The sequence below is a fragment of the Atractosteus spatula genome, chromosome 17 (genome assembly GCF_055471065.1).
Source record: "Atractosteus spatula isolate fAtrSpa1 chromosome 17, fAtrSpa1.hap1, whole genome shotgun sequence".
Classification (NCBI taxonomy): domain Eukaryota; kingdom Metazoa; phylum Chordata; class Actinopteri; order Semionotiformes; family Lepisosteidae; genus Atractosteus; species Atractosteus spatula.
The window spans coordinates 4,046,836-4,059,922 of NC_142722.1; the positions used below are offsets into that span (position 1 = coordinate 4,046,836).

General features: G+C 54.2%; 1 protein-coding gene across 1 annotated transcript in view; it reads right to left on the reverse strand.

Moving 5' to 3' along the window:
* Positions 1-80: 80 nt before the first annotated feature.
* sxph (saxiphilin) overlaps positions 81-13,087 on the reverse strand; it is a 33,263-nt gene continuing 20,256 nt past the window's right edge. The window contains exons 9-17 of the mRNA XM_088936055.1: positions 12,426-12,574; positions 11,264-11,354; positions 11,013-11,072; positions 10,744-10,926; positions 8,922-9,081; positions 8,488-8,570; positions 8,182-8,366; positions 7,909-8,095; positions 81-1,868 (exon numbers count right to left, since the gene is read on the reverse strand). Of these exons, the coding sequence (XP_088792181.1) occupies positions 1,825-1,868; positions 7,909-8,095; positions 8,182-8,366; positions 8,488-8,570; positions 8,922-9,081; positions 10,744-10,926; positions 11,013-11,072; positions 11,264-11,354; positions 12,426-12,574 (1,142 nt within the window). The 3' untranslated portion in view covers positions 81-1,824. The remainder of the gene's footprint in view (positions 1,869-7,908; positions 8,096-8,181; positions 8,367-8,487; positions 8,571-8,921; positions 9,082-10,743; positions 10,927-11,012; positions 11,073-11,263; positions 11,355-12,425; positions 12,575-13,087) is intronic.

A 13,087-nucleotide genomic window follows, 5' to 3' on the forward strand; every position in this document is an offset into this window, starting at 1 on the left:
CGGGTGGTGTGTCCGCTCTCCCCCCTCCCTCCCTCTCTGTCCGGCTGGTCAGCGCTGGTCAGATTTTTCAATTCAGCTTTTTCCAACATTTGATGGCCTTCTTGGGAATAAGGGGCTGAGACCCGATGGAATTCCTCAGTTCGGAGCGTTTCCCCCAAGGTGCACCATGGAGGAGCCCTGTGTGCTCTGATCTTATCGAACAGTCAGTTTTAGCGCTATCGGTTTGCACGCAGTGGTGAAAGTGGGGGTCTGCTTGTGGACAGGCGGTGAAAGAGGACCGATAGACCTGGGCTGGCCCTGCAGCAGCCTGAGCTGCAGTCCTGCTGCCGGGACCTGTGCCTGGAGCATAGAGAGCGCGTGAAATCACATTGGTGACAGCCTGTAGCTGTCAGCTGGCCATTCCTGATTTAACTGATCACTAACCTGAACAAAGCTTCCCAGGCTGCTGGTTCAAGAGGGGAGGTTAAGTCCTGCTGGACTCCTGTGCTCCAGAGCAAGTTATTCTGTCGCCACTAGACAGCGATACCGTAAACTCACAACGAGAAGAAATAGCAGACCAGACGTTTGTCCCAGCCCCAGAGTAAACGGGGACAGTACACGCCTTGTTTATTACTCAGGGATGAAATGTTAGCAGAACTGGAAGTGCACTGGGGAAGATGCCAGGTGGCAGCACTAACCGTGCCATTTGTCTCCGTGTGAGAATTGGAGCCTGTAGAGCTATCAGGGAGCTATCACTGAGACCAGGTCAGGGGCTCTGCCTGCATGCCGGATTAATTCTGACAGCTGGTGTTACTGTTCCTGCCCGGAAACGAAGAGGCGGGGAAGGGCTTTCTGGAAAAGTGCTTTTATAAAAGAGCAGGCCCACGGTTTCCTGCGGCCCCTCCCTCTCTCCTGAGGCCCCAGAGCCTCACTGCTCTGTGCACAGCCTGACACAGACCTGTGCAGCAGGGAACACTGCTCCTGTCCTGGAAACGGCAGCTGAGATTCGGCCTGAATTCAGATTGTGTGATTGTGTGGCGTTTGTGTTGTGTTCTTTCTAGTTTGTAGAGAGCAGCCTATGAATGAGTCCCTTGCAGGTGAATTTAATGGCTGTCTGTGCCTGGGACAGGTGTCCTGTCCTTTTCCTGCACTGTGTGAAAGTCACTCCTGGAAGAGCTTTTGACTGATGTTGTTTAAAGTTTGTCTGTTTTTATTGCGGGAAGGGTGCAGGAACTGTGACATCTATAATATTGTCCATCATGTGTGAGAGCTGCTACCTCACTGCTCTGTGTGTCGGGTTCGATTCTAAACTGGGGATCCTTCCGTGTGGAGCTTGCACGGAAGATCTCCCTGGGAGATTTCTCCTGGTGCTCTGGTAACGTGCTGCCTGGGGTTTAGCCGCCGTTCCCAAACTGTGTGTGTGCGAGTCCCGCGACAGACTGACGTCCCTTCCAGGGTGTGACCGATCTTTGCACCCGACACTTCCAGGATGGGCGTCGGCATGGTGAGGCCCTTCCTGGGAATAAGGGGCTGAGACCCGATGAAATTCCTCGGTTCTGCTGAAGGGAGTGTTTCTACCAAGGTGCAGATGTTGACCGGGGCACAGTGCACCATGGAGGAGCCCTGTGTGTTCTGATCCTATCAAGCAATCTGTTTTAGCTCTGTATCGTTCCGCACGCTGCTGTGAAAGTGGGGGTCTGCTTGCGGACAGGTGGTGAAAGTTCCTGCCTGGAAACGAAGAGGCGGGGAAGGGGTTTCTGGAAAAGTGCTTTTATAAAAGAGCAGGTCCGCGGCTTGCAGGCGGGAGAGCGTTTCCTGCGGCCCCTCCCTCTCTCCGGCGCGGGCTCAGTACACACTGCACACGTCCTGGGCGCAGAACTCCAGGACATCTGGGGACAGAAGGGCAAAGCAGAGAAGGTTAGTGAGACAGGCTGTCAGGCCACTCGTTCTTCTTTCCTTTACAGAGCTCAGCTTTCACGCCTCTCCTCCTGATTCCAGTTTCTGTGGTCTTCATCATCGTCCCTGCGCTGCTTCTGCAGCTGAAACACGGTTCCTCCTTTCCTCTTCTCAGCCTGAAATCCCCCTTTCCACACTGTGGAAGGGCACAGGGCAGTGTGGCCAACCCCCAGTAGTGGCAAAGTCCTGCAGAGGGTGGGGAAGTCAGCGCAGCTCATGACCGGCTGCGAGCTGCCAGACATCCAGGATGTCTACTCCGCTAGATGTCTGAAGAAGGCCAGGTCCATTCTCAAGGACCCCAGTCATCCCAGTCACAAACTGTTTTGTCTCCTACCGTCCGGTAAACCGGTACCGAAGCATTTGGTCCAAGTCCAACAGACTACGGAACAACTTCTACCTCCAGGCAATAGGACTGCTAAATAGCCAAGCTGCAGCTCCTTCAGGAAACCACCCCTAATGGCTACATGCACATAACAGTTTTCACTGTATTCATCATACTGCACTACTTGGACATAATATATTTCTTTCTCTCCGTCTGTGTTCTCAAAGACGGTTTTCCGAACTCATACATCAGAAAGACCACCGAAACTAAAATTATTCTGCAGCTAGGATCACACCTTCTCCCTTCCCTTAACGACAGACTACTGTTCTTTTAAATTTTCTCCATTCATTGGAAGTTTCATTTCACACCTCTCTGCACCCATTCTGACTTCACACCTCTTGATTGGCCTCTCTTTCTGTCCCCTGCTCCCGCCTCTCACTCCTCCTCCCTCCCAACCTTTGTTCTCCCGCTACTTTACCTTTGCCTACTTCCCTGTCTCTCTCGCACCTGAAGAAGGCTCCACGGCCGAAACGTTGTGTTCTCTTTCTTCTTTTTTTCAGCATGGAATAAACCTATTACTTGTTCCTTTGCATAATATATTGCATACACCCTGGACACATAGCAGCTCTATTCAAATTGAGCTCTGTCTGAGTTTATTTTATTCAATTTCTATTGCACTATTATGTATTATGTAACCTTATTTTGTGATTTTTACCCCTCTGGTGAGCTCACAGAAGACATTTCATTGCCAGCAACTACTGCTGCACTCTGTATTGTTGTGCATGTGATAAATAAACTTTGATTGATTGATGCACTGGAGTGGAGGGGTGTGCTTGCAGTGCATCCTTGCTGTCTGCCTGAGGCCCTGCAGTGACTCGGAGCTGCTCCAAATATTTCAGTGTAATCCAACCCATTGCCCTATACGGCAGTGAAGTGTAGGGTCCCCTCACAGACCAGGAGTACACTCAATGGGACAAATACCCCACAGAAACTCTGCACATGGAGATCTGTAGAAACATCCTCCGTGTGCAGAGAAAAACACCCAATAATACATGCAGGGCCGAATTAGGCCAGTACCCACTACTGATAAACATACAGAAAAGAGTATTAAAGTATTGGCTACACCTAAAAAACAGCGACCAAAATTCCTACCACCACAAAGCCCTGCTGAGCCAAGAGCTGAGCCCAAAACAGAGCCCCCTGAGCCAGCTGGTCCTGAGGCTCACTGACCTGAGCCACACCGACACTAACCAGCATCAGGACAGCACTGCTAGAGCACCACAACTCAGACTCCACCACATCACAGCACAGATCAAACAGCAATATCTCACACACTGGGACACACACACACAAACACAACCTAAACCGGAATGCTACAGAACCCTAAACAGACAATACACACTAGCCGAATATTTGACCAAGATAAGAAACAGCAAAAAGAAACAGACCCTGACAAAGTGCAGGCTCAGTGACCACAGCCTGGCCATAGAAACTGGGAGACACAGGCAGACCTGGGTGTCCAGAGAGGACAGGCTGTGCTCCCACTGCCAGCGGGGAGAAATAGAGACAGAGGTGCACTTCCTACTGCACTGTGACAGATACTCTGGGATTAGACAAACATTCTTCTCTAAATTTATTAATCTAATCCCAGAATTCCCTACTGGGAGAGGGAGGAGGGAAGGCAGTTGAACTGGCTGCCCAGTATATGATTTCCTGTCACAGCCTGAGGAGCAGTGAGCCTGTCTCCCAGTAATGCTCAATATGTTTATCTGTAAAAATCTTATGATGTGTCTGTATTGTAAATGTCTGTAGATTTTGTTCATTATATTTGTTTTGCTTTGGCAATACTGATTTTACTCATTGGTCATGCCAATAAAGCATCTGGAATTTTATTGAATTAAATTGCGGGCTGGAATATGGGCATCTCTTTAACCAGCTCTGTCTTACCCCCCTCCCACAAGATCAATACTGCTGGTGCTACAGGACTATGTGCAGTTGAGGGAGGCGCTGGTGCTACAGGACTGTGTGCAGTTGAGGGAGGTGCTGGTGTTACAGGACTGTGTGCAGTGGAGGGAGGCGCTGGTGTTACAGGCCTGTCTGCAGTTGAGGAAGGAGCTGGTAATACAGGACTGTGTGAAGTTGAGGAAGGTGCTGGTGCTACAGGACTGTGTGCAGTTGAAGGAGGCGCTTGAGTTACTGGACTGTGTGCAATTGAAGGAGGCGCTGTTACTGGACTGTGTGCAGTTGAGGGAGGCACTGGTGTTACTGGACTGTGTGAAGTTGAGGGAGGCGCTGGTGTTACAGGACTGTGTGAAGTTGAGGGAGGCGCTGGTGTAACGACTGTGTGAAGTTGAGGGAGGCGCTGGTGTAACTGGACTGTGTGCAGTTGAGGAAGGTGCTGGTGCTACAGGACTGTGTGCAGTTGAAGGAGGCGCTTGAGTTACTGGACTGTGTGCAATTGAAGGAGGCGCTGTTACTGGACTGTGTGCAGTTGAGGGAGGCACTGGTGTTACTGGACTGTGTGAAGTTGAGGGAGGCGCTGGTGTTACAGGACTGTGTGAAGTTGAGGGAGGCGCTGGTGTAACGACTGTGTGAAGTTGAGGGAGGCGCTGGTGTAACTGGACTGTGTGCAGTTGAGGGAGGCACTGATGTTACAGGACTGTGCAGTTGAAGGAGGCGCTGGCTGGTGTTGCAGGACTGTGTGCAGTTGAGGGAGGCGCTGGTGTTACACGACTGTGTGCAGTTGAGGGAGGCGCTGGTGTTACACGACTGTGTGCAGTTGAGGGAGGCGCTGGTGTTACACGACTGTGTGCAGTTGAGGGAGGCGCTGGTGTTACAGCACTGTGTGCAGTTGAGGGAGGCGCTGGTGTTACAGGAATGTGTGCAGTTGAGGGAGGCACTGGTGTTACCGCACCATGTGCAGTTGAGGGAGGCGCTGGTGTTACAGGACTGCGTTCAGTTGAGGGAGGCACTGGTGTTACCGCACCATGTGCAGTTGAGGGAGGCGCTGGTGTTACAGGACTGCGTGCAGTTGAGGGAGGCGCTGGTGTTACCGCACCATGTGCAGTTGAGGGAGGCGCTGGTGTTGCAGGACTGTGTGCAGTTGAGGGAGGCGCTGGTGTTACTGGAATGTGTGCAGTTGAGGGAGGCGCTGGTGTTACAGGACTGTTTGTAGTTGAAGGAGGCACTAGAGTTACTGAAATGTGTGCAGTTGAGGGAGGTGCTGCTGTTAACAGAATCTGTACAGTTGAGGGAGGTGCTAGAGTTACTGGACTGTGTGCAGTTGAGGGAGGTGCTGGTGTTACTGGACTGTGTGCAGTTGAGGGAGGCGCTGGTGTTAACGGAATGTGTGCAGTTGAGGGAGGCGCTGGTGTTACTGCACTGTGTGCAGTTGAGGGAGGCACTGGTGTTACTGGACTGTGTGCAGTTGAGGGAGGCGCTGGTGTTAACGGAATGTGTGCAGTTGAGGGAGGCACTGGTGTTACTGCACTGTGTGCAGTTGAGGGAGGCACTGGTGTTACTGGACTGTGTGAAGTTGAGGGAGGCGCTGGTGTTACTGGACTGTGTGAAGTTGAAGGAGGCGCTGGTGTTACAGGACTGCATGCAGTTGAAGGAGGTGCTGGTGTTACAGGACTGTGTGCAGTTGAAGGAGGCGCTGTTGTTACAGGACTGCGTGCAGTTGAGGGAGGCGCTGGTGTTACAGGACTGTGTGCAGTGGAGGGAGGCGCTGGTGTTACAGGCCTGTCTGCAGTTGAGGAAGGAGCTGGTGCTACATGACTGTGTGCAGTTGAGGAAGGTGCTGGTGCTACAGGACTGTGTGCAGTTGAAGGAGGCGCTTGAGTTACTGGACTGTGTGCAATTGAAGGAGGCACTGTTGTTACTGGACTGTGTGCAGTTGAGGGAGGCACTGGTGTTACTGGACTGTGTGAAGTTGAGGGAGGCGCTGGTGTTACAGGACTGTGTGAAGTTGAGGGAGGCGCTGGTATAACTGGACTGTGTGCAGTTGAGGGAGGCACTGATGTTACAGGACTGTGTGCAGTTGAAGGAGGCGCTGGCTGGTGTTACAGGAATGTGTGTAGTTGAGGGAGGCGCTGGTGTTACACGACTGTGTGCAGTTGAGGGAGGCGCTGGTGTTACAGGACTGTGTGCAGTTGAGGGAGGCGCTGGTGTTACAGGACTGTGTGCAGTTGAGGGAGGCACTGATGTTACAGGAATGTGTGAAGTTGAGGGAGGCGCTGGTGTTACTGGACTGTGTGCAATTGAAGGAGGCGCTGGTGTTACAGGACTGTGAAGTTGAGGGAGGCGCTGGTGTTACAGGAATGTGTGCAGTTGAGGGAGGCGCTGGTGTTACTGGACTGTGTGCAGTTGAGGGAGGCGCTGGTGTAACTGGACTGTGTGCAGTTGAGGGAGGCGCTGGTGTTACAGGACTGTGTGCAGTGGAGGGAGGCGCTGGTGTTACAGGCCTGTCTGCAGTTGAGGAAGGAGCTGGTGCTACATGACTGTGTGCAGTTGAGGAAGGTGCTGGTGCTACAGGACTGTGTGCAGTTGAAGGAGGCGCTGTTGTTACTGGACTGTGTGCAGTTGAGGGAGGCACTGGTGTTACTGGACTGTGTGAAGTTGAGGGAGGCGCTGGTGTTACAGGACTGTGTGAAGTTGAGGGAGGCGCTGGTGTTACAGGACTGCGTGCAGTTGAGGGAGGCACTGATGTTACAGGACTGTGTGCAGTTGAAGGAGGCGCTGGCTGGTGTTACAGGAATGTGTGTAGTTGAGGGAGGCGCTGGTGTTACACGACTGTGTGCAGTTGAGGGAGGCGCTGGTGTTACACGACTGTGTGCAGTTGAGGGAGGCGCTGGTGTTACAGGACTGTGTGCAGTTGAGGGAGGGGCTGGTGTTACAGCACTGTGTGCAGTTGAGGGAGGCACTGATGTTAACGGAATGTGTGCAGTTGAGGGAGGCGCTGGTGTTACTGCACTGTGTGCAGTTGAGGGAGGCACTGGTGTTACTGGACTGTGTGCATTTGAAGGAGGTGCTGGTGTTACAGGACTGCGTGCAGTTGAGGGAGGCACTGATGTTACAGGAATGTGTGCAGTTGAGGGAGGCGCTGGTGTAACCGCACCATGTGCAGTTGAGGGAGGCGCTGGTGTTGCAGGACTGTGTGCAGTTGAGGGAGGCGCTGGTGTTACAGGACTGCGTGCAGTTGAGGGAGGCGCTGGTGTTACTGGAATGTGTGCAGTTGAGGGAGGCGCTGGTGTTACTGGAATGTGTGCAGTTGAGGGAGGCACTGGTGTTAACAGAATCTGTGCAGTTGAGGGAGGTGCTAGAGTTACTGGACTGTGTGCAGTTGAGGGAGGCGCTGGTGTTACCGGAATGTGTGCAGTTGAAGGAGGCGCTGGTGTTACTGGACTGTGTGCAGTTGAGGGAGTGGCTGGTGTTACAGCACTGTGTGCAGTTGAGGGAGGCGCTGGTGTTACAGCACTGTGTGCAGTTGAGGGAGGCGCTGGTGTTACAGCACTGTGTGCAGTTGAGGGAGGCGCTGGTGTTACCGGAATGTGTGCAGTTGAGGGTGGCGCTGGTGTTACAACACTGTGTGCATTTAAGGGAGGCATTCATGTTACAGGACTGCATGCAGTTGAAGGAGGTGCTTGTGTTACCGGAATGTGTGCAGTTGAAGGCGGCCTCAGCGAGCTGGTAGAACTGCTGCCCCAGGATGGTGCGGTAGTTCAGGTGAGTGGCGTGCACCAGGCAGCGGGTCCGGTCCTTGAACAGCAGGTCGTGCCCCCCGTAGCTCTCGGACTCAAACAGTTGGAAATCTGAGCCCAGGTGAGCTGCCAGGGTCTCCTGGGAGTGAGAGGAGAGAAAGTGGACATGTTTTAACTGCACTCTGAACTTGTTCTGGGGGTCTGCTCGTGCCTCTTCTTCTTCACCTGTGACTTCATGAGGAAGTCGTAGATCCGTGAGGTCAGGACGGGGCGGGTCATCACAATGTTGGGAGGGATCGCACCCAGATGGCACCCCTGCCACTGGGACAGGGGGGCGCGCTGACCATCTGGACACAGCAGCTCAAAATCCCAGGACGTCCAGCCCTCCGCCCAGCCGCTGCTCTCCAGAGCTGGGTGGAGGAGAGAGGAGACACGAGGAGGAGCCGTAGGTGAGAGCGGTAGGGATATTAGTGAAGACCGGTGAAGCGCCCTGTGTCTGTGTACCATCTCTAACAGTGTGCAGACACTCACTCTGGATGTTGTCCTCCAGGCTGTGCTGCTCCAGAAAGGCCACGTCCCCATAGCTGCGTCCACTGGGGTCTCCTACCAGACACCTGTACGCACACACACACAGGTGAGCCCCTTCCCCACGCACGCACGCACGCACGCACGCACGCACGCACACACATACATACAGGTGAGCCCCTTCCACAGACTCCTGCACACACACACACACACACACACACACACACACAGGTGAGCCCCTTCCCCACACACACACACACACACACACACACACACACACACACACACACACACACACAGGTGAGCCCCTTCCACAGACCAGTACACACACAGGAAGGTCCACCAGACACTGGAGCACAGACAAGTGACCCACTGTCACTCACACAGCCTCGTTCATCAGCCGGTCCCATAGTATATTTTAATGCTTTAAAAACACTTGCCTCAGGGCTCCCATATTGCCATAGTAACGCTCGTTGTGGTTGTCGACACACCTCTGATTGGTGGGTTTGGCCCCTGTCTCCTCCTCCCCGCCAACACACACCTTGCAGAGATTGCCCTTGGAGCCAGGCAGACAGCCCTTCCAGAACAGCTCCCTGTACACTGAGAGAGGGAGATGGGTGGGACAAGAGGAAAAATGACTTATCACCTTTCCATGCAACAGGAACAGCTCCAGATGTGAGTTGTGCCTGAATTATGATTTGGAGTGTCTAGACTCTGACAGAATGTGACAGTGTGTGGGCATCTACATGTGTATACGGTGTGTCTATGTGTGTACAGGGTGTGTCTGTGTGTGGGTGTGGGCGTGTCTGTGTAAATGTGTTTGTGTGTGGATGTGTTCGTGTGTGGGCATGTCTGTGTGAAGGCATGTCTGTGTATACAGGGTGGGCGTGTCTGTGTGTGGTGTGTCCGTATGTACAGGGTGGGTGTGTCTGTGTGTGGGAGTGTCCGCATGTACAGGGTGGGTGTGTTTGTGTGTGGGCATGTCTGTGTGAGAGGGTGTCTGTGTGTGGGCGTGTCCGTGTGTACAGGGTGGGCATGTCTGTGTGAATGTGTCTGTGTGTGGCCCTGTCCGTATGTACAGGGTGTGTCTGTGTAAATGTGTTTGTATGTAGATGTGTTCATGTGTGGGCGTGTCTGTGTGTACAGGGTGGGCGTGTCTGTGTGTGGTGTGTCTGTATGTACAGGGTGGGTGTGTCTGTGTGTGGGAGTGTCCGCATGTACAGGGTGGGCATGTCTGTGTGAGGGCATGTCTGTGTGAGAGGGTGTCTGTGTGTGGGCGTGTCCGTATGTACAGGGTGGGCGTGTCTGTGTGTGGCCGTGTCTGTATGTACAGGGTGGGTGTGTCTGTGTGAGGGCATGTCTATGTGAGGGCATGTCTGTGTGTGGGCGTGTCTGTATGTACAGGGTGGGTGTGTCTGTGTGTGGGCATGTCTATGTGAGGGCATGTCTGTGTGTGGGCGTGTCCGTATGTACAGGGTGGGTGTGTCTGTGTGTGGGCATGTCTGTGTGTGGGCGTGTCTGTATGTACAGGGTGGGTGTGTCTGTGTGTGGGAGTGTCCTCATGTACAGGGTGGGTGTGTCTGTGTGAGGGCATGTCTGTGTGAGAGGGTGTCTGTGTGTGGGCGTGTCTGTATGTACAGGGTGGGTGTGTCTGTGTGAATGTGTCTGTGTGTGGCCGTGTCCGTATGTACAGGGTGGGTGTGTCTGTGTGTGGGCGTGTCTGTATGTACAGGGTGGGTGTGTCTGTGTGTGTGCGTGTCTGTATGTACAGGGTGGGTGTGTCTGTGTGTGGGCGTGTCTGTATGTACAGGGTGGGCGTGTCTATGTGAGGGCATGTCTGTGTGTGGGCGTGTCTGTATGTACAGGGTGGGTGTGTCTGTGTGTGGGCGTGTCTGTATGTACAGGGTGGGTGTGTCTGTGTGTGGGCGTGTCTGTGTGTGGGCGTGTCTGTATGTACAGGGTGGGTGTGTCTGTGTGTGGGCGTGTCTGTGTGTGGGCGTGTCTGTATGTACAGGGTGGGTGTGTCTGTGTGTGGGCGTGTCTGTGTGTGGGCGTGTCTGTATGTACAGGGTGGGCGTGTCTGTGTGTGGGCGTGTCTGTGTGTGGGCATGTCTGTGTGTGGGCGTGTCTGTATGTACAGGGTGGGCGTGTCTATGTGAGGGCATGTCTGTGTGTGGGCGTGTCTGTATGTACAGGGTGGGCGTGTCTGTGTGTGGGCGTGCCTGTACGTGTGGGTGTGTGATAAAGCAGGCGAGACCTGACCTGTGTTGATGTCACAGCTGCGTGTGGCGTTGGGCTCGGCCTGCAGCATGTGATTGGCCGGGAGCAGCCAGCCGGCGGGGCTGTACATGTGGCCGTGACAGGAGCGCCGCCCAGCAAGGTTCCCGAAGGACAGACTCCGACTGGAGCGCCGAACCACGGCCACAGCATACGCTGACGGCAACACTGCAGGGACAAACAGCACCAGCCCGTCAGCACGCTACTGCCACACTCTGACGAGCTGCCGCGCGCTGGCCCTGCGTCTGTCTTACCCTCGCTCTCGAAATACGCCGCTCCCTTGGCGCCGCCTGCTGCTGGGACACACTCCTCCCCTGAGTCGGGCAGACAGAAGGACAGTGAGGGACCGACAGACACCCTGTTAATAAGCAAGCCTGCTTCCCCAGCGATGGCACTGGAACCAGCGAACTCGTTCTCCCTTGCGGCTGCAGAGGACTGTGGGAGGCAGTGCGCACTGGCTCGCCTGCTCTCTCTGTGCCGTGGCGGTGTCCAGCCGCAGTCTTACCGTAGTACTCCGTGGCGACAGGCACCAGCCCACACTTCCCGGCGATGTAGGCGTGCGTGGCGTCCAGAGAGACCGCGTCGGCCTCATCTTGCTGTGGACACAAAGGCAAATATAGCGCCTTCTACTCCAACAGCGAACACAGACGTCCACAAGGGTACTGTGTGTAGAGGTACAGAGTGGGTACAGTGTGTGGGGGTACAGTGTGTGGGGGTATAGTGTGTGAAAGTACAGAGGGGGTACTGTGTGTGGGGGTACTGTGTGTGGGGGTACAGTGTGTGAAGGTACAGAGGGGGTACAGTGTGGGGGTACAGTATGTGGGGATACTGTGTGTGGGGATACTGTGTGTGGAGGTACAGAGGGGGTAGAGTGTGTGGGGGTACTGAGTGGGTACAGTGTGGGGGTACTGTGTGTGGGGATACTGTGTGTGGAGGTACAGAGGGGGTAGAGTGTGTGGGGGTACTGAGTGGGTACAGTGTGGGGGTACTGTGTGTGTGGGTAATGTGTGTGGAGGTACAGTGTATGGAGGTACAGAGTGGGGGTACAGTGCGTGAAGGTACAGAGTGGGAGTACAGTGCGTGGGGGTACAGAGGGGGTACAGTGTGTGGAGGTAGAGTGTGGGGGTACAGAGTTTGTGGGTACTGTGTGTGGGGGTACAGTGTGGGTACAGTGTGGAGTACAGAGTGTGGGGGTACAGAGTTTGTGGGTACTGTGTGTGGGGGTACAGTGTGGAGTACAGAGTGGAGTACAGAGTGTGGGGGTACAGAGTGGTACAGTGCATGTGGGTACAGAATGTGTGGGGGTACAGTGTGGAGTACAGAGTGTGGGGGTACAGTGTGGTATAGAGTGTGGGGGTACAGTGTGGTACAGAGTGTGTGGCTATAGTGTGGGGGTACAATGTGGAGTACAGAGTGTGGGGGTACAGTGTGGTATAGAGTGTGGGGGTACAGAGTGGTACAGAGTGTGTGGCTATAGTGTGGGGGTACAGTGGGGGGCCAAGAGTGGGCACAGGGTGTGGGTACAGAGTGGGGATACAGTGGGGGTGCAGACTGTGTGTACAGTGTGGGGGTACAGTGGGGGTACAGAGTGGTACAGATTGTGGGAGTAAAGAGTGTAGGGATAAAGAGTGTGGGTACAGAATGGGGGTACAGAGTGTGCGCCTTGCCTTGATCTTCTCCACGCACTGTCTCATGGAGGCGACACGCACGCACACCAGCGGGTCAGACCTGATGCTCAGAGCCCACTGCTCGCACTTCTGCTGCTCCGCGGCACTGACGCAGCACCAGCGCACCACGCTGTCCTCCAGGGAGCTGCCTGCACAGAGACACCGGCTCAGGGCTGCCGAATACTACTGTGTGACTTTATTTCTTACATGTATTTTGCAACAGGCTGTGGGTCTCTGCTCTCAGCCACTGGCCAGGGTGCCAACCTGTAAAAGCAGCGCCTGTGTAAAGACCTTTCAGCAGCAGCGGCAGCAGTACGACCTCTACCTTGTCATGATCGGAGAACCAGACCAGCAGAACAGAGGCTCCTCCTGCCTTCACCTCTTTGAATACAAACACATAATCTAGATGCTTTGCAGCACCCTTTGCATTTCTCCAAGTAGCACCGAGCTTCTCACCCATGGCTCTAAAAAGCACAGTCAACTAAAAAACTGCTACAAAAAATGCTAAATTGCCTTGTTCCTGCATCATCCTTGTCCCTCAAATCTACATGAAGGGCACACTGGGGTACAGGGCACACTGGGGTATAGAGCACGCAAGTATAGAGTACACTGGGGTACAGGGCACGCAAGTATAGAGTACACTGGGGTACAGAGCACGCTAG